Source organism: Diorhabda sublineata, chromosome 11 (assembly GCF_026230105.1).
Source record: "Diorhabda sublineata isolate icDioSubl1.1 chromosome 11, icDioSubl1.1, whole genome shotgun sequence".
Lineage (NCBI taxonomy): Eukaryota > Metazoa > Arthropoda > Insecta > Coleoptera > Chrysomelidae > Diorhabda > Diorhabda sublineata.
In genome coordinates this window covers 4,289,379-4,310,119 of record NC_079484.1, presented here as the reverse complement: position 1 = coordinate 4,310,119, position 20,741 = coordinate 4,289,379, and the positions used below count along the sequence as shown (strand labels likewise).

The 20,741-nt window shown below is 31.4% G+C and overlaps 1 protein-coding gene across 5 annotated transcripts; it reads left to right on the top strand.

The window, feature by feature from the left end:
- Positions 1 to 47: 47 nt before the first annotated feature.
- Positions 48 to 19,876, top strand: LOC130450183 (polycomb protein Asx). Of its 5 annotated transcripts, none has more exons than XM_056788414.1 (12): positions 48 to 758; positions 2,021 to 3,040; positions 3,689 to 4,159; positions 4,848 to 5,301; positions 5,836 to 5,966; positions 7,477 to 7,702; positions 9,385 to 9,625; positions 13,749 to 14,041; positions 14,611 to 14,784; positions 14,903 to 15,185; positions 15,277 to 15,592; positions 16,535 to 19,876. In XM_056788414.1, the coding sequence occupies exons 1-12, from the start codon at positions 500 to 502 to the stop codon at positions 16,852 to 16,854; spliced, it is 4,188 nt and encodes a 1,395-aa protein (XP_056644392.1). In that variant the 5' UTR covers positions 48 to 499; the 3' UTR covers positions 16,855 to 19,876. The 5 variants fall into 5 exon arrangements, with proteins under 5 accessions (XP_056644392.1, XP_056644397.1, XP_056644395.1 ...); XM_056788419.1 differs by having other exon boundaries at positions 3,707 to 4,159; positions 4,854 to 5,301; positions 16,535 to 19,867; XM_056788417.1 differs by having other exon boundaries at positions 3,707 to 4,159; positions 16,535 to 19,867.
- The last annotated feature ends 865 nt before the right edge of the window (positions 19,877 to 20,741 follow it).

Sequence of the window (20,741 nt, the reverse complement as noted above, 5' to 3'; positions counted from 1 at the left end):
TTACATACATATTACGATAGTATCAAAAATAAATAGACAGTTTATAATTAATTGAGAATAACTATATAGTTACATATTCAAAATTCATAACAATTTTATATATTTACGTTTATGTGAAAATAATAAATCGAAATGGACTATTTGAAATTTGACATATTGATAGTTTGCAAAAATGGGCTACTGGTAATGTAGGGCCCAGTTTTGTTAGCAAAACATTTCCCTGTTTATAAAAGGCCCAGTTATGAAATGGCGGATAGCATTGTATTTGACAAGTAGATTTGTGAATTAAAATCGCGTTAAAAGCACTAATAACTTTAACTTAAATGCTTCATTATTTTATAATACGTAATATATCGATTTTTTTAAGTGTAAAATATCTAAAAGTTATTTTAACATGGGGTGAATTACCGATGAATACCTTAAAAGCTTTGTTGTGTGTTGTGAATTTTTAAGACAACAAAACTAGGAAAAGCGTTAATGTGCTGTAGTTATTTACGTAATGGAAATAGACGTTACACCAGATGGTATTTCAGAATATAATACAGGTAACTCGAGTCAAAGCGAAGACGAAAATGCCGAAATTTCAAGTGCCAATCAACAAAATGTAAGCAATAACAACGACACTTCCGCAGATCGTACCAGAGCTAGTACTAGTAGAAGGAAAACAATTAAACATGCACTTCGACAACAAGCTAAGCGTAGAAGGAAAAATACAACTATAGCTTCTGGAAATACAAATTCTGTACCCCGAATAATAGGTAAATTAACCATCTTCATTGAGTAATATCGAAGTTTTATAATTTTTTATGCCTCTATGGATTTATTATACATTCTATTTTATATATAGAACATTTGTGGGTATTTTAAATGACGATTTCGACTATATAGTTGTACTTATAATTTGACAAAACTTCATTTATTCTTAAAAAATTTTGTTAATTATTTAGATTATATTAATACAACAACAAGAATAATGCAAAATATATTGACACTTTAATAAGTTCTTCATATTTTTAATATATTATGTGTCATTATGAGATATTGTGATAATTTAAATCCTTTCATTTTGAGTCATTACTAATTTGTTTTTGCTAAATTCCCGACTAACCTTTTAAATTTGAATAGTTATTCCTTTTTTTGCAATTAATAATTTCATAATTTATGCACAATGGCAATTTATACATAACATTATTTGGTAGATGAATTTTGTTTACACAGAGTATTACAATTTGTGTCATAAGTGAGTAGTAAAAAGTGATAAAATTTCAGAGAAAAACAGTTTAAAAATTTTATTTATGAAGAAATTTATAATTATTAACAAAATCCTTATAAGTAGGATCCCAAGCATTTACAACATCCATTCTTTTCTTAGTCTTTTATCCTTTCATATCTGTATGAACAGTGAAGAAAAATGATGTTTTCTGTCCACAAAAAATCTTTCTTCTTCAACAAACTATTTTTATATATAATGCAGTCCGATGTGTTAATTTTGCTGAAATTTATGAAAAACAAAAATCAATTACATTAATCTATTAATCATCTTGTAGGATAATAAATTCAGTTTTTCCAATATATCTACCCTTCTAATCAATGTAAATTTCTACTAGGTGCAGTTTGTATTGTTAGATTTTTCTTAGCTTTTTTTGGTTTATTAATCTTGAAATTCTGACAAAAATAGTGGAGCTCCCTTATGTGCTGCTACTAAATATTTTAAAAACATTCATTTTTCTATTCATACTCTTTTGTTTTTATCTTTTCAATGACCAGAAATAACCATAAAATTTTGGTGGCACTTGAAATATATATATAAAGTATTAGTTATTAGAAATTTTTTATATTTGGTATACCCTATATTTATATATTTGGGCTCATTATATAAGAATTAAATTCAATTTTGGTTTCATATACAACCCAATACTGTCAATGGTATGTGAATCTCGTTTTTCTTTGAAAAGCTTATTATTAATGTTTTGTTAGTTTTTATTTCCATTGTTTGTGAGCTTAATAATATTTTTTGCAGTTAAACCTCTACCTCCACAAGCAGTTGAAGAACCAACTGTAACCATAGTGCCTACGACAAGAACGCCAACGATGAAAGAAGTACTAGCCTCAATCCCTGGATTCACAAAGAAACCCAGAAAACGATCTAACAAAAAATTATCACAAGCTGCTCAACTTGAACAAACCAAAGAAGGTTGCATTGACTTGGAGACGCCTGATTCGATATTAGTCAATACAAATTTGCGCCATTTGCTTAACAAAGCAACATTTGCAGCTCTACCTACTCTATATCAAAACAAATTGGTTCAATTATTACCCAGTGTTGATAGAAACATTGTAAATAATGATCCAAATAGTGTAGATATGAGTAATTCAGGATTAAATAATGAATTTTTTGCTAGAGCCTGCCTTGAATGGCAAGATAGATTAGCTGAAGGTGAATTCACGCCAGAAAATCAACAAAAACTTAAACTAGAAGCCGATAAAGAAAGAAATAAGGTTGATCCTTGGAAACTGAAACATTTTGAACCAATTTGGGGAGATAGATCTTTTGCAGCTGATTCTCTTGTAACCACTAGTGTAAATAGTACCACACATAGTACACCACGTCCACCTATCAAGACAACAATAAAACTAAGGCCTTCTACTACTAATATGACCAAACAAAGTAAAAATTCCGCAGCTCCTCCTGTTAAAAGATTGAGAACAGTTGGTGCAATGACTCGCTCATGTACCAGTATGAAATTTTCAGATTTAAACCCTGTAGAAAGCAAATCTCCAATTCCTGACTTGTTGCCTATAAAACAATTAAAACAAGTACATAAGGAAGAAAATCGACTAAAGTCTGAAAATACATTTAAAGTAGATGTCGACACATCAACAGTTAGTCATAATCTTGTAGAGCTCCAAGAAAAATGTATTGTTAATATAAGTGATACTATTTTAGAAAATAATCAAGAGACAATCATTATATGTTCTTCAAAGCCTGAGAAAAGACGCAGGTCGCCTAGTACTGACTCAGAAGGAAGATCTCCAAAAAGTAAGTTGCTATTTCATAAACTATTCAAGAACATATACTTTCCATTATTTAAATCAGTCTTAATATGTTGCAGTTATGGTTGTTGAGGTGAAACATTCTATTTTGTCTACGTAAAATTATTGTTTTTATGTGTGTAGTTCCAAAGTATCTACAGAATTGTTTTGGTGAACAATTACTATATAATAGAAGATTAATTTTCTTTGTTCTTAATTCTTTTAAAAAGAATAACGCAATTAAATGTTCTAGGTAATTTGACTTCACTCATTGAATACTTAATACACTATTCATTACGATCACAACAAAACTCACAATTTCACTATTTTGTCCTTCGAGTCAGATATGAGAGACCTATGAAAAGCTCGAAGGACCAGTTAGTGTAATTTTGAAAATTGGTAATATTATGAATATCACCAATAGTTCCAGAAATCCCAATTTAGATGATATTCAATGAACACAAATTGTCTCAGTTGCCATAGCAGTTCATAAATGTTTTTTTTTTGTTTCATAAAACTTGTTTCTAGTCCGCTAAATTCATATAAATTCCTGAGCAGCAATTAATTGTTTTAAATAATGTACTTGTGACATGATTGGTAAAAAACTGTTTCTCCCCATTATAAACGTCTGGTATAACTATTTATATTTGTTTAGCATTTACTGTTTATCTAGCTGCAGACCATCTAGATCCCATAGGACCCAGTGAAAATGAAAAAGATGTGTTAGAAGAAAGCCATGATCAGTTAGCAGATGATGGTAGCGATGATGAAAAAGCCAGTGAAACAATGTCTGAAAATTTGGAAGAAGATAGGTACAACTATGACAAAGATAGTAGACATATTGATGAAAATAGCAGCAGTTCCAGTAGTATTGTCACTCATAATATAGAGGAAATTTCTAGTAATGAGACGATAGAGACTGTGGATTCTCTGCAACTCCATATTGATTACAAGGAGGAAGATCATAATCAAACTGATGAAACATCTTCAACTACTTCTACAACTGAACATGAAGATCAAGAAGAACAGGAGGATCCTCTGGCACCCACACCGGACTTATCAGATGTTGCACCAATGGATACTGACCCTTTACAAATTACTGAAGATGATAGTGAATGTCATATAGGTGAGTTGAAAATTTTAGTGTTCTAGTTCATAAATTAAACAAGTAGAAATGGAAACTAGCTAGAAGGACTAGCATTGGTTAATAAGGGACAATTGCAGCTACAACGTTTTAAAGTATCCACATTAAAGCACTTGATATTTGACCCGACTTTTTGGAAACCTCTAAACCAGCGTTTTGACTAATTGACTGATGAATAGAAGTTAGCATTGTGGGCGACCAAGGGGCCATTGAGCACATAGGCCCCACTTGATGTTACCAGAGGCCAATGACCTTTGACGAGCCATCAGGCACTTTGGCTTGAACCTTTTGATGTCATTAGGCAAACTGCGAGGTTTGCTCAAGTGTTTAAACCGCTGTCATGTGAGGCTGGGAACTCACAGATGATGTGGTCTGGATCCAGATCGTCCGTGATGCTTATGGTGTTGAGATGGTGTCTGTTTCTGGCATCACAGTAAATACGTCTCTTGGAAGACAGTAGCCTGTTACCCAAGCAAAGAAGATTCGCTTATTTTGAGGTCTCCCCCACAGAAACCTACTTAGGCGAAACAATTCCTCCTGGAGCCATCTGTGTACCAGGTGGCTCCATTATTCAGTATCGTGGGCTTGGAGTTACCATTCCACTGCTCAGTGATGTGTGTGTGTGTAAACCTTTATTGTTAATGGTATGAATTTAGAGTGCACTTTTCAGTTACAGATAATTTAAAAATCACTCACATTGAAGATAAAGAACCATATGGTCTCGTAGTAGAACAAATCGATTCACAAGATATCACCCTAATACAAACTTTAGAAGACAACGATGTCAAATCCGAAGTAGATATTAACAAAGATCATCCTGTAGAGTCTCCAGAACCAGTTGAAAACTTGGATCTTATAGAATCTATAGGTCAACAACCTGAAATACCTGAAACCTTTCAGCCTTTACCGAATACATTAATCCTACAAGAAGAAAAACCGCCTTGTTCGGAACCTGCTGAAAATGATAATAATGTAGTGGAAACAGGTGACGCTTTAGTCGAACCTAATGAAAGTATTGTGGATTTTGCGGAAAAGTTAGGAGCTAGTGTTGAGGAATGTGATTTAGTAATGGCTCAATTATCAGAAACTAACTTTCAAACTGTGAGGACTGATGAAGAAGACAGGTAAAAGTAGCCATATGTCTATATTTTATTTAATCTGTTTTTATCAAAATTCAAGAAAATTGGATTTTATTAGATTCTCTGTCTTACTTCAACTCAACGAGATATCTCAGTTATATTTAATTAGTAACTGTATTTTTATGCATTTTTGATTCTAGTCATTTAGTAGAAACCATTCTACAGAGATATTAGAGAAAATTTGGCAACATGTAATCACTTAGATTCTACGCTTTGATGGAATATGTACATATTCTATTTCATCCAAACGCAAATATTTTTTTATAGTATTAGTATAAAAATCAACGTTGCAAAATGAAATTTGGGTGTCATGTCTAATTTTTATGAAAATTCTAAATAATTTGCATGAAATTATATATAAAGATATATTTGACATGAAATGTAATATTTTTTTACGGCTGTCATGATAAATAATCATCATTATTAGGAGAAATAATACGATAATACAGTCGTAGAAACAATATAGTATACAACTCAACCTAAATAGTTAGTTTGCAATCCATTCAATTTTCATTACAGATTTATTGATGCGGAAAATTATGTTCTGGAATCGGGGCAGCTAACTGTTGTTCAAACAGATAAAGGAGTAAAAGAAGAAAGCAGTGCGGTGGATATACAAGCCACTCTCTTTGGAGAAACCACCGTACCAGGTAAAATATTTATATTTATTGTATTGTATGTGCGTTTCAATTCCAATCAATTTCTTACAAAGTATAATATTGTTACCAAAGGTATTAAATATACCAGACCTCCCGAAATAGTAAACAAACTCTACATTTTAGTTGCCAGATCAAATTTCAAAACAGTTATTATAAAGAAACAACGAGAGTTTTTACAATGAGACTTACACCATCACCTTTTGAAGGAATTTTCAAGAAGGGTTCATATTTTTAATACAAAAATATTTAACTAATTTTAAATAAGGAGAAAGACTAGTCTGAGTTAGGTCAGAGCTAAGGTTTTGACAACACTGAACTTGAAACATCAATAGCAAAGAAGTACAAAGTAAAATGGATTCAGATGACAACAAAACAATTGAAAGACTTAGAAAATTACTAAACGTACATACAGAAATGAATTCAAATCAATAAACTCACTTCTCCAGCAGGAGACTACTCTTCTTCAGGAAGTGGTATTCGACTTCAGTTAAAGTATATAAATAACTGCTACTCAGATGGGGTGAACAATTAATATTAAAACTATCTCCCGAAACTATTATCCAAATTAATATTTATTGCTAAGAACAAAAAGAAAACTTCAGCAATAAATAAATTTATTGAAAAAAATAATACGACGTATAAATAAAGATAAAACTGGGACTTATCTATGGATCTTCTGGATAGTTGCAGCCCCCAACTAGATTTCCAGATGTTGAAGTTGTTTTTGTTACTTGTGATGTTGCAACGGTTGGATTCCTTGTTGTGGTTGAAACACCAACCTTGCAGCCCTCAACTGGATTCCCAGATGTTGGAGTTGTATTTGTTGTTTGTGATGTTGCAACGGATGAATTCTTTGTTGTGGTTCAAATTCCAACCTGACACCTGTAGAACTGCGGGAAAAAAAAATAAAATGAGGAAGGTAATTGGAACACAAATGGAATTTACTGAATAAGGAACGAGTAGAGAGAACAGATTCGAATAAAAGGAGCTTATGCTGTAACATATAAAAAAAACTGAATTTATTTTTTTTAAATATAACCAAACAGGAATCTGTTATTTGCTTAATACAAAAGTAAATTATTAAGATAACTGGAATAAATAACCCCTAATCATCACAAGTCACTGAAATTTATTTGATTTAAACTGGGGTGTAGAGATAGGTAGAAGTCGATTTCGAAGAAAAGAAATAGATGAAATATACACTATTGGAGTAGAAAGAGCTAAAAAACTGATAATAGAAAATAAGATAAGATTTGTGTACAATAAAAAGGAAGAAAAAGAATTAACTATTAGATAAAAATGTATACCGATGATCAGAATTTATTAATAAAGGAAGTGACATATAATTTTGAAAATAAACAAGTCTTTTACATCTTCAACATTCAACATATTAAACTGTATAAATTGCGAAATCTCATGAATATATATTACAAAATTTTCTCTTTAACCCGCCTATGATAATTTGTTTTGTTTTCTAAATGACCAAATATTACTTTTGCAGCGCCAGACAAGTGTTGTTGGGCTATGGTGGATAACAGGACAGAAAAGTTAATGCAAGTACCGCCTTTACATAATATGGAAGCGGCAACCGTTGCTGCTCAAACGCCGCCAGAAAAAAGTTTTACTGAAAAACAAATAGACGAACACGTTCAGGTGATTCCCATGCAGGAAGAATTGGAAGTTAAGTTAGAACAGGGGAGATTTCCTGTAGTTGTAAACGATTGGAGGTATATGTTTATTCTACGTTTTTACTTTTAATTAATTGAAGTTTATGGTTTTATTATATCCGAATAAATTTTAGTTTTGTTTTATATGAAAAGCCCTTTCAACTATTTTAAGATCGCCTAATTAATTCGTTTCCAGTATTCTTGGTTTGATAATCCTCTGGTATTTTTTAATGTGTATTTAAAACTTTGTGATAATTTTATTGTATTTTATTTGTCACATATTTTGGAATATCAGGAATATTTGGATTGATTTCTAAAATTTCTCGTCAAACACTCACAGCTCAATACTTTACATCTAATTAGTGATGGTTTTGTTTAGTAGAAGCTTAACTCCCAGTAGTAGTTTGGGTTTCTTTCCAAAAAAGTCATTATAGTTCTCTCAATATTGCTCAATTTATTTGTGTTAAAAAGTTCATTTGTATTCCTAGGTACTTTCCCGAGCAATACCAACAATTAGTTGTTTATTTGGCCACAACTTTTAATGAAGGAGCTATAGGCTTCTTTTTCCGGCTTAATTTTGTTGCCACCCAATAGTTTTACTTGAAATAAAGTACTAAGAATACAACAAACCGATTATTTTATCTTGACTAGCTCTGTAACTTGATTAATACTTCAAATAAAACCCCTAGTGCAGCTATGACATCGATAAGACTAGGATTCTCACAATCACAAGTGGTACAAAGATATAACGTGGCACAATTGTCGACTTTTAGAGCATTGAGAAAGATTCCAAGAGATAGAAAGAAATAAAAAAGACCAGGTCAGGGCTTTGAGGTTGTAACTGATACAAATCAGGACCAATTTTAACAATTTCTAGTTGTAAGTCAAAAATTTGCTTCGCCTAGACTTTGTGTGATATCAACAAGAAATAAGCAATGATGCAATGACGAAACGACTTAGAGACTTTGATATCATCTCTAGAGTGTTTGTTAACCCCTAACGTATCAAACAGCAGAACTACATTTTACTAGAGATCATGTGGATTGGGAAAGTGATCAATAGTGTAATGTCATATTCCACATTTTGCCTACTTGTTAATGATCAATGTGTTCCATTAAGCAATAGAGCAAATTAAAGGTTTGCACAATTCTGCATACAGGATATGGAGGATAACAGCAGAATATAGTGATCATTGTTGGTACATTGTTGAAAACCATTAATCGTACCTTCTCTTTAATTGTGAAGAAAATTCATAACAATGAAACCAATAAATTGTTAAAAATTACCTCAAGCCTTAGTATAGACAGCTATCAATCCCGATCTTAATCCATGTACGATAGCTTCATTAAATCTGCCTTGCAGTGTACAGCTACGTCTTAGATTCATTGAAATAAGGAATGGTCTTGATGAAAAGATTGTCCATATGCTATTAAGCTATAATTGATCTCAGTGGTGTTGAAACAACACTTTCCATTGTTTTTTAGATTTTTTTGTATACTCTTTTTTGAGTACTTGATATTAAATTTATATTTCCTATAATAGTGACTGATTTTATGCTTCTCAAGTTTTAAATGTAATATTTTCAATAAAATTATTGAATAACGAATTTTTTATTAACACATACGTCTTCATTTATTAGTATTCTCCACATCATAATAACAGCTGCTAGTGAAGCATGACATATTATGAGAATTGAATCTTGTAAAAATCTTTTTGGATTTGTCAAATATATGTTGTTTCAGATATGATGTCAACATGGATTCGGATATGGTAGAAGCTGCACTTGGGACTGCTGGTGAGGAGAATAATGAAAAAGAAACTCCAAAACAGTCTGCTAATTATCAAGAATATAGTGGGAATCAAGTAAAACTTGAATTGGAAGTCACGTTAACACCAGAAATAGTTAATACTCAAGCAGTCACTAAAGTAGAGAATACTACTAGTACTACATCACCTTCGAATGTAACTTCACCTGTAACCAAAGTAAGTTTCTATTTTTAATGTTTTTTATCTATGTATCTTAGTTCTTTTCTGAGGGGTACTTTTATATGCTCATACTTCAAAAAATGTTTATGATGATAAAATTTATAAAACTCGATTTATTATTTCAAGTCATGTGTATTTTATATATACAGATTTTGAAAAAGTTTTGGTGTCAAGCGAAAATAGAAAAGAATTACAAACTGAAATGAACGATGAAATTATAAGAGAATGAGGAATTTACATGATTTTGTCCAAACGTTTGGAGGAATTTAGATCACCATCAAATCAAAAAGGATGGCCTAAAAATCTATAGGGATATTAATTTTTGTGGCAGAAATATTCCAATAGACAAATATCTTGTGTTAGACGGATTATGTTGTAAAGAAAATATTGAATTACTCTGTAAATAAAATATTTTATAAAAAAATGTATCGGCATTCCGATGTTTCATTGTTTCACAAAAAACCCATCCTTAGGAAAAGTTTTGTAACCCAAACAAATATACCTTAATTTAGCAGATATTCGAAAATCACTATGGACAACAAAATCTTATTAGAATAAAATTTCCAACCAAACTTCTCCAGATATTTGTTGATACTTGCTAGTATGTCTCAAATCTAATTGTAACAACCTGTATTTATGATAATAAATATTGTAAACAAGCAACAACAATACCTTTGGGCTCAGTTTAAGGTTCTAGTATTTGGAAAACTTTCAGTACTTTTTGCAAACTATGCTGAAGTAAACCGTTTAATTGATTTTAAGAATATTGAAAAAAGTGAGCAAGTCATACCCTCTTATACCAATGGGTAAATACAATCATTTGACATGTTGTTTTATTAGAGGTACTAAGTGTCCATAAATTGTTGTCCATGATCTTATGACAGTGTTGATCGATCTTACCTCTACAGCACCCTGTGTCTTTTTAGCATTCCTCTGAACTGGTGTAACAATATAAATATCTATACATGTATATATATAAATTAATAGGACACACTGTATATAATACAATTAAATAAGAACATTGTATAAAACAGAAGAATGTATTAGTCTCTTTAAGGGCAACTTGCACCAATGATTTATGTTATAAACTATAGTTATATTTTTTTTTATTTATTTGCACAGCAAGTTTAATGCAGTTCAAGTCGATTTAAACCTCGGTTGGATTAAACCACCGGAATCCGAGGATTTATATTTTAATTAACAGTTTTCTGAATAAATCCTAACCTCAAAAAACGTAGGAATTTGATTTTCGTGAAGAGTTGTTTGAAATATTACTAGAGGATGTCCCATCTGACATGTGACATCTTGGATTGTTATTGAAATTGGAATTCTAAGAAAAGTATACGATCACTTCCAAACCATGGACAACTTGAAATGTTTTAGTGATTTCAACTTTTAAAACCTACAGTTTATTGATCAGGATTCAGAGTTGTAGTACTTGCTGCACCACAAACTACCATTATTGTTAGCAGGTAACATACAGCATTTTGTAGTTACCTATCCCTATTCACTTTTAATTTCTGAGCAAGTATTCTTAACTGCCTGTGAGGTTAGGTTAGTTTATTTCATCTAGAAATTCCCGTGTGGAAAATGTCCACTTCAAGTTCAAGGAACTAGTGACCTTGGTCCTTGATCCAAGCTTTGAAGTATATGCAACAGGCTATCACTTTTCGTTTTGGGAAATTTGAAAAAAAAACTATACGCCGGTAACATAACCAAAAAATTGTTAGGTTTTAGTACCATATATTTTACCAAATTTGTCTAAACAGAAAGTTAAATTTTAACTATGGGTTAATTAATAGGTTAGTTAGTTTTAATCTGCTGTTTATTTTTAACAGTAGTTTAAGCGAAACGGTGCAAGTGGCCATAAGTGACTTCTTCATTGTTCTTCTATTTTATACAACAATATACAGTGTGTCCTATTCGTTTATATCTACATGTATAGATATTTATATAGTTCACTATCTAATGATTGTTTTACTTCTAATTTTTATTTACTAGTTATCTTCACTAAATTGGAATTTCTGGAACGATTGTTGATGTTCATAATGAAGACACTGTTTACACAACCACTACACCAACACTCACAATTAAACTGTCTGACGCGCGTTTCGATAACCAAGTTATCGTCTTCAGAGACTGAAGGTAAAAAACAGTCTCTAAAGACGATAACTTGTGTAATTGTGAGTGTTGGTGTAGTGGTAGTGTAAACAGTGTCATCAACGTTTGAGTTATAATGTACCATATATTTTTAAACTTTTGGACAGTTTTATTTTGAGTCCTCAATCCACAAAACCATTCGAAATTGAAAATAGTGATACATAATAATGTTAATAAGCCATTTCAGTACCTATTTTTCGATATATCCTGTATATATAAATATATTTAGTATCTAAAATATAAAAAAAACTATACACATCGTATGGAAAGCAAGGGATTTACCATCCTTTCACCAATATAAATACTTCCTAATTATATTGCAAATAAATTTCCAAGAAAGGCTTGTCTAATAAACACCCTTTTGGATTTACGAAACTACCTGCAGCTTCGGAAGTTAAATAAATAATTGTAAAATCGGGTACTGTTGAGGTCGGTTGTAAATAAATAAACTTGGTAATAAAATGCAAAATATGAATTCTGCATCTACTGTGGTATTTAGTTTACAGTTGAGTTTGGGAGTTTAATGTCGTATATTTAAACGTTTACTGATAGTTGTATCAACAATTTTTTAATATGGAATTCCATTGAATTGATAACGATCATTGTATATTTTCAAATACTTTTGTTGTTGTTTTATATTGTGTGATTAATTATTTTATAACAAATACAGGTAATGTAGGTAATTAATTTATAACATTATTAAATATATTTCAATTGTTGTTTAGCGTTCAATCAATAGGCTGAATTAAAACTACAAATATCTTGTTCAATATTATTTAATTATAAAACTATTATAACAATTAAGTATTTTGTTTTATGTATATTGATGCGATTGGGGTAATATTACTTAAGTAAAACTAATTAATTGTTTATGCATTTTATGTTTAAGTACTTTAAAAAAAATTTTCCCATTAGTTTTTCTACAACACTTTAAATCAGTCCTAAATTATGCTCTAGTTAATTTACATACAATGGAATGAAGAATTTGTTTCTCTAATAATTTTGTTATCACATCCAAAAGATTTATTGACCACCTTGTTTATTTTATTATCACCCAACCACAGAAAAGTTACACCAAGTTATGAGGTTTCCTCTGAAATACAAAATAAGGAATAGCTATTTTGTAGCTATTCACAATTTGCTTCTACTTGATTGAATATTCTTTTGGTACATTTGAACTACCGTTAATAATATAGATACTAATAAGGATTTTTGTATAATTTCACCTCTGTGTTATTAATGAAAATGTTTTCTACCATTATTCATCCATTTTTTTCCGTTTTCTTGGGCATAATTTTCGAAATTATTTGATTTAGTCACTTTTCAAATGATTATTTTTTATTACAACGATAATTTTGGCAAAAAGTCTATCCGGTTTATTAAAATTGAAATTATAATTGATATTGTATCGTAAATTTTACAAATTGGAAAATGTCTAATCACCAAATGACTTCATATCGAATAATTTTTTTAAAATGTATCTAATTTGCTGAAATTGTCTTCGAGGCACTTTTTATTATCACATTTCAATTATTTGCATTATCTCTACGGTTTTGTCTGAAATACAATACCAGGAAATGCTATTTTGCAGCTATACACAATTTGCTTCTTCCTGATTGAATTTTTCTTTCGGTACATTTGAACTACTGTTAATAATATAGATACTAATAAGGATTTTCATGTAATTTCAACTTCTGTGTTGTTTTCTACAATTATTCATCTCCTTTTTTCTATTTCTTCTGTTTTCTCGAGCATAATTTTTGAAATTATCTGAATATTTTTAGATTTCATGAAATTTCCCAAAATCAGACGAGAATTTTAATCGTTAATGACAATTTTTTTATATATTTTTTAATTTTTTGTTTTTGCGTTGACTATTCACTGCTTATTACAATTGATTATTATTTTGTTTCTCTGACTATGTTCTTACCATTTTTATATATATTCAGACACTTTCCAGGTACCCCTAACGACAGTAATTCCCCCGAACGTTATGCCCCCAACAGTTATTCCCCCTACTACGATAGTATGTCTACCTTCCGTCGTGACAACGGCTCCTATAGTCAACAACAATCCAAACGGTACAATTATAAACGAAGCTACACAATGCGCCGCCGTTCCACGTCCAGGACCGGTGCAAAGCTCCAGTTCTGTTCCTTATTTAGCACTGAGCACAAGTCAACCTGTCAGAGCGGTATCTACTCACACTAAAGTCAAACCAAAGAATTCTCAAGGAGCAGGAAATAGAAATAGGTGAGTTTCGTTTTAGTTTTGTGACAAAATCGCAACAAAAATTATTTACGATTCAAATCTATAGTTCAATATAAGATCTATGGCTTTGGGGATGTCATACTGAACACACTGTTTACACCAACACTCACAATTACACTGTCTGACGCGAGTTTCGATAACCATGTTATCGTCTTCAGAGACTGAAGGTAAAAAAGTCTCTGAAGACGATAACTTGGTTATCGAAACGCGCGTCAAACAGTGTAATTTAAGTGTTGATGTAAACAGTTATAGAAATTCCAATACAGTTGGGGATGTGAATTAATTAGAATATTGACATTACAGTTATTTTCAATGACCCTAAGGAATGACTTTATCAATGATAGAACTAATATTCAAAAATGTGTCATTCAAATGGTTTTGTTAAAAAATTCTTCACTTCACAATATTAAGCAAGTATCCTTCTACCTATAAGTGAGATTAAAATGTTTTGACAGGCCAACCAAACCATTTGAGTATGACAGATGTTGGTTAAAGAAAATTATGTTCAAAATTTCATCCGAAATTTTAAATAAATCTAACCTTTTCCACAGGAGTAACAGTAAACCGCCTCCAGGTGCGGTAAATTTGGAAAGAAGTTATCAGATATGTCAGGCTGTGATTCAGAATAGTCCAAATAGAGACCAGTTGAGATGTCAGTTGAAACCTCCTCCGAGTCTGTTGGCCGCCGCGCAGGCCAACAACATGAAAAAGAATGAAAACAACAGGTACGTACAAAGTTGCTTTTTCCTAAAATAATCACCTTTCACTTCACCATAAATTTTTCTTCCGACATAAAACTAACAAGGCGCTTTCTATTGAATCATTATCTGTGCGATTCAATAGGCAATCTTTCAACAGGCAACCGCAGCAGTTTGCGCCTATACGAGGCGCAACTATCAACAAAACATTCACGCCTCCATTACCCGCACCCAGCAACAATAACTATCAGATGGTTCAAGGTAGTAATGGTATCAGAGGTGTAACTCAGAGAATGAGGACGATTCCATTCCAACAGCAACGATCAACTGCACCGGCACCTGTGGTTGTTAGACATGTTTTTACGGCAGGTCAAGGAATTCCGGTTACCATGGCAGTACTTCCACAGGCTCCAGCTATTAGTCCAGAGGTTTGTATAAATATAATATTGTCACAAGTTTAGATCTATACATATTCTAAAAATCATTGAAAATATGTATCAAAATTATTTTGTTCTTCAGGTGATGGAAACTCAAACACCAGTTGGAACTTTAGGTCAATACATTCTCGTTCAACGAACCGGCATACACGATCCTCTAAACACACCGCGTTCATCAAGCGCCCCGCCCTCTCAGCAACAGCAGCAGATCAACAACACAGTAAATGCAGGTGGAATTCCTCATATTGTTTCAGTTGGGGCGGGGCGTGGTAGACCAGCTAGTGTGGAAGTAGAACATCCTTCTGCTGCTATACAATCTCAACCATCTAACGATTTTATTGTACAGTGTCCGAATCCGGGAATACAGGCAGTTACGAGGCGGCAAAGGTTACCTCCAGGTAAATTAATTCTACATTATCAGTATTGTTCGAATACAAGACTAGGAAATTAAAGAATAAAAACTTTTGTCCAGAAAGAAAGTCATTCCAACTTCAATAACCAACATTCACAATTATACTGTGTCTAATACTATAGAAACATTCAATGGTATACTGTCTTTACCACTGCAAAACACTCATAGTACTAGCTCTAATGCTCACAATTACATAGACCATTACTTTATTCATAATTACACAAGTACACGGTCTCTATCATTTAATAACACTCATAATTACACTTACTGTACCATTACATTAACACTCATGATTATACTGTCTCTACCACTAAATCACTCAAAATTTCACTGTCTCCATCACTAAATCAACACTTTTAATTACCCCGACTCTACTGATATACCGGTATCTTCACCTCTACATTATTACATTGTCTCTGTCACTAAACAAACACTTGGCAATTTACTGTTTCTAATATTACTCAAACACTCAAAAGTACACTGTAAATCACTCATGTCACTATTTCTAACACTACAACAACACTCGCAATTACATTGACTCTACTATTAGACCGTCATTCAAAATTACACTGTCTCAAACACTGAATCAACATTCACAATACAATTACTTTGCTACTACACCAAAAATCACAATTACACTCTCTAGAAGTACACCAGCACTCACACGGACACTGCCTCTGTCACTCAAAAAAGACTGGAAGACTAAAAAAGCAATGGTCTGTACACGTGGAAACTAACAACAGTTAGCGAAACAGCTAATATAGACAGCAAGAAAGATCAGATGTCAAATTGACATAACAATTATACAAAATGTCAATTAACACTTGGCAGATGTTGATCCGGATATAGGCAGTTTATACAACAACATCCTTGGTTTTATGGGAAGGGATCTATTACATAAAACTAATTTCTTATTTTGTAATTGCAGGTGTCGTTTATGGTGATGTAAGCGTGGAATCTCCTATACAAAACTATACGATAATTGGAGGTGATGGTAACGTGATGGTCGATCACCCCGGCGCGGCGATGCAGAGTCAACTAGTCCTTCAGCAGCAGCAAAAACAACAACCGATACCCGCTCCTTCTTCTATACAAAAATCAGCTTCGGCTCCGGTAGCGGTCGTCACGAGCGATTCTTCTTGTTCGTGTAGTCTTAAAGCGATGGTGATGTGTAAAAAATGCGGCGCTTTTTGTCACGACGATTGCATAGGACCCAATAAATTGTGTCGAACTTGCTTTATACGGTAGGCTACTATTTGTCGGGCCATTTCCTAGAGTTTCTTTATCATATTTGCGCAAGAAAGTTTTTTTATGTAATTTAAAAAAAATATATGCGTTTAATTTCATATTTTTAATCTATTCTAAATCTATAAAAAATATGGAGGTACGTTTATAGAAAAATATAAAAATAGAACATCTAGTCACCTAATTTTAACTTCTTAGTCCACTCTGTTTCATGTAAATATTTTTCAAAATAAATTTTGATTTCTTCAAATTGCAGTTCCAAACTAAATAACAGTAACACCCCCTTTTCATATACAATGAATAGTAATAAAAATAAGTCAGTTGTAAATTTCATTTATTTATTTGAAAGTTCTTTATATAATCTTTTTGATCCGACAAACACCAAGCCAAGACCGTTCAAAATTATCATAGACTCATCAATATTTAGCATTCTTGTACCATTGTAGAGAGACGTGAATGATCTGTTCAAAGCGTCCATTATTGGTCTAATTTTATAAAGTTTATCTTTGTAAACACGGGATAAAAGCTTTTTATGTCCCACATGCAACTTTATTTTCATATTTTTCACTGTATCATCACTTTTCATTTATTTTGTGCTACTGATTGACTCTAGGGAATGGTCTATTTTATAATTTATTTTTATTTTGTAAGGAGATTTACTTGTCGGTAGATGACAGTTTTGGAATACTGATACATGACTGGATCTCACGGAAGGAGGTAGATTTTAACTTGAAAAAATAATTTTTCAACCAACATAATAATTACTTAATACTAAATAGGTTTTTGCTTATGCACCTCACTAAACTGCATTTCAACCTAAATAAGTTTTGGCCTCTTCTAAAATCTAAATTGATTCATTTTGTACCAGTTTACTATGCGTAATATTGTCAAAAGCTTGTATGAAATCAACAATAAGAACATTTAGATTGCTACAACATTTTTTAATCTTACTAGAGAACGTTTACGGTTAAAATTTTATATGCACTGTCCAATAATTTTCCATACATCTGTAATAAGTCGACTAACAATCCCTGTAGTGAGTTGGAAGACTGATAAAATTGATTTCAAAGTTATAACTTCGATTATTTATTGATTAAAATATAGATGCAGTAGTGAACAAGTAAAAATAACTCGAAGAAGTCATTATCTCGTTCCACTGGTTCCATATTCTATTGTAGGCTACTTTAAAGAAAATTCGATTATTGAACTAAAACTGGAATAAATAGTAAAATTGGGAGGGTAGGTGACATGAACATAACCTCAAAATGTTTTCATCCATCTTTGAACTGACACATTTTCATCATATTCTATAACGTTAAATATTTTATTATGTAATCAGTTTTACGGGATATGATGTGATGCTTGTATTTTTGTCCTTGTTAATCCAAATCAAAATTATCTTTTATTTTTGTACTCCACAGTCAGTAGCTTTAGATTTTACTTACTAATTTTATTTTTTTTGTTTTAGAATAGTAGAATATAAAGAAAATGTTCCATTTTGTTTTATTTTGGAGAAGACATGTTCATCATTTTTAAATTTTGAAACAGAGTACATTTCAAAACTGGAATTTTGTAAAAATTTGTACATATACTTAATTATTAGTTTATTTAACATTTACTGACAAGTATTTCTCATTTATGTACTGTGGTAATTGAAAATGCAACAACAAGACTTGGTTAATAGTGATTTTAATATGTTAAAGGTAAGATAAGACGTTTATGGTGGGTTAAAAATAAAAATAGTTACTGGGTCAGCCATCAACGAAATCGACTTCTCGATTATAACACTTTTAAAACCTATTTAAGGGCCTTGCTTTTGACCAGTATACCACGAATAATGGTACCATAGTGGTTGTGGTACATAATGTTCTTATTAAAATTGAAAAAAAATGTGTTATTATCCCAAACATTGAAAACTGAAAAATGACATGTTAAGGTAGTTTCCAAAAGCAAAGGCAACGTAGACTGGTCAAAAGGAAGGCTCTTAAATAGATTTTCAAAGTGTTATAATTCGACTTCATTGATGGTCTAAGGACTATAACAGATTTTTTTCTTATACTGGCTTTTTTCTCCAAAAATATTCTTCTAAAAGTGAAGTTATATGAAACATTTGGTTTTAATTATGACCTACAACCCAAAATGCAATCCTGATAGAGAATTTGAGGAACACATATAGAAAATGGAATATAGAAACAACGGGAAAAGCATCCATTTGTATTCTATTAATGTGTTCAACTTTGAAAGATTGAAAGGGTGGAAAATATTTTTCATTCTTGCCTGTACAATAAAATTGAAGATATCAGTGATTTGGGAAATTTTATCCACTGTAACGTGATAGAATAGAAAATTTTTTTCAACCCCTAATTTAAGTTTTAAGGATGTGGATAACAAAAAAATCTGTTTCTTTTAATCTACCTTTAGACTATTTAAGCTTTTACTGAAATGGATACGTTGAATACTCGATTTACAGGATTTATTTTTTTATTTATTTTCGTATTTGGCTATATGTATATTAGTAGCATTTCATTTTATTTTTATATTGTCGCTTATTAGTCCATTACTTATTTATTTCTTTTTTCTTCTAGTTAGAAGTCTTCCAAGCATTTTTTACATTAGATTCTCGATAGAATGTTTTCTTTTTTAATATTTTTCTACAAATGTACTACCTCAGGTATTTGTCGTATTCTTTTTCATTTTTGCTAAAAAGTTTTTACAAAACGTTTATAGTGCAATAAAAATTATCTGAAATAAAGACGAATATTATCAAACTTTTTTCTATGTATCTTTTTTTCTGTTGATCAATTTTATATATGCTTGTGAGCTTTCCTTAGAAAATCATTTCTAGAATATAGGATTAAGATGTGTATAATTATTTTTCATATAAATCTCATGTAGCCTTAAGGTCTTTTGTGTACAGTTTTTTTACTATTTAGGTTTAATATTTAAGTTTAAACTACTAGTTTTGTGTACATAAAAGAATCTTCATGCAATGATTTAAAAATAGATAGTACTTGTTAAATAATTTCTTTCTTGTTTTATTTTTTTATTCCCATACAGAATAATTAAAATCAATATATATGTTACAGTTAAAATCTGTTTCAAGTTTATTCTAGTATAGCCAAGGGAAAATTTCCGTTCCGTTAAAATTATTCTTAATAATTTTCATTACCTCTTTACGTGTAGAAAGCTCTATTCTTTCTTCACTATTTACCCCTTCATCAATACTAGCATCATTGTCATTAATGGTTTCAAAATTATTTTACATGTCGATGAAAAATATTTACTTAGTATGAAACAAATACGTTTGCCTTTTGTTGATCATCACGTGCCAATTGCATTCGAGAAGAATTGGTCTGTTTACAGGTCCTTGAGGGTCTTCCTTGTTTCCTTCTATTCTGCGGTTGATACATCAATGCTTTCTTTGGCCATCTTTCCTGCTCCATCCTCATCACATGTCCATACCAGAGCTGTTGCTTAATGTCTGAAGTCGTGTGTACTCGACTTGTTATTCGTCGTATATCTTCATTCCTTATATGTTCTGTTCTGGATATCCTGCATGACCTTCTTAAGTACTCCATTTCCACAGCCTCTATATTTTCATCCTGTCTATCTGTTAGTTTCCAGCACTTATATCCATTCGTTGTTGATTTTGTTTATTTCTTTTCTTATTTGCTGGGTGTTCTTATTTTCTGCAGTTTTGGTCTTCCGCCAAGTTTTTCTGGCTTTCTTGAATTAGTTCTCTAATTTATTCGGGGTAGTTGTGACCTTTCGGTCTTCTTTTAATTTTTTGGTACTGTCCCATGCTGTTTACTGCTAAATATTTATCCTTAGTTTTTTTTTGACTTCTTCGTCTAGTTAATAGTAAGAGAATCTAAAAACTTTTTTAGATT

Bases quoted from the DNA above. Each gene is read 5' to 3' on its own strand.
- LOC130450183 (XM_056788414.1), top strand. From the start codon at position 500: ATGGAAATAGACGTTACACCAGATGGTATTTCAGAATATAATACAGGT. The intron at 3,041-3,688 runs GTAAGTTGCTAT...ATATTTGTTTAG, and splicing joins AGAAGGAAGATCTCCAAAAA to CATTTACTGTTTATCTAGCT. The intron at 15,186-15,276 runs GTTTGTATAAAT...TTTGTTCTTCAG, and splicing joins CTCCAGCTATTAGTCCAGAG to GTGATGGAAACTCAAACACC.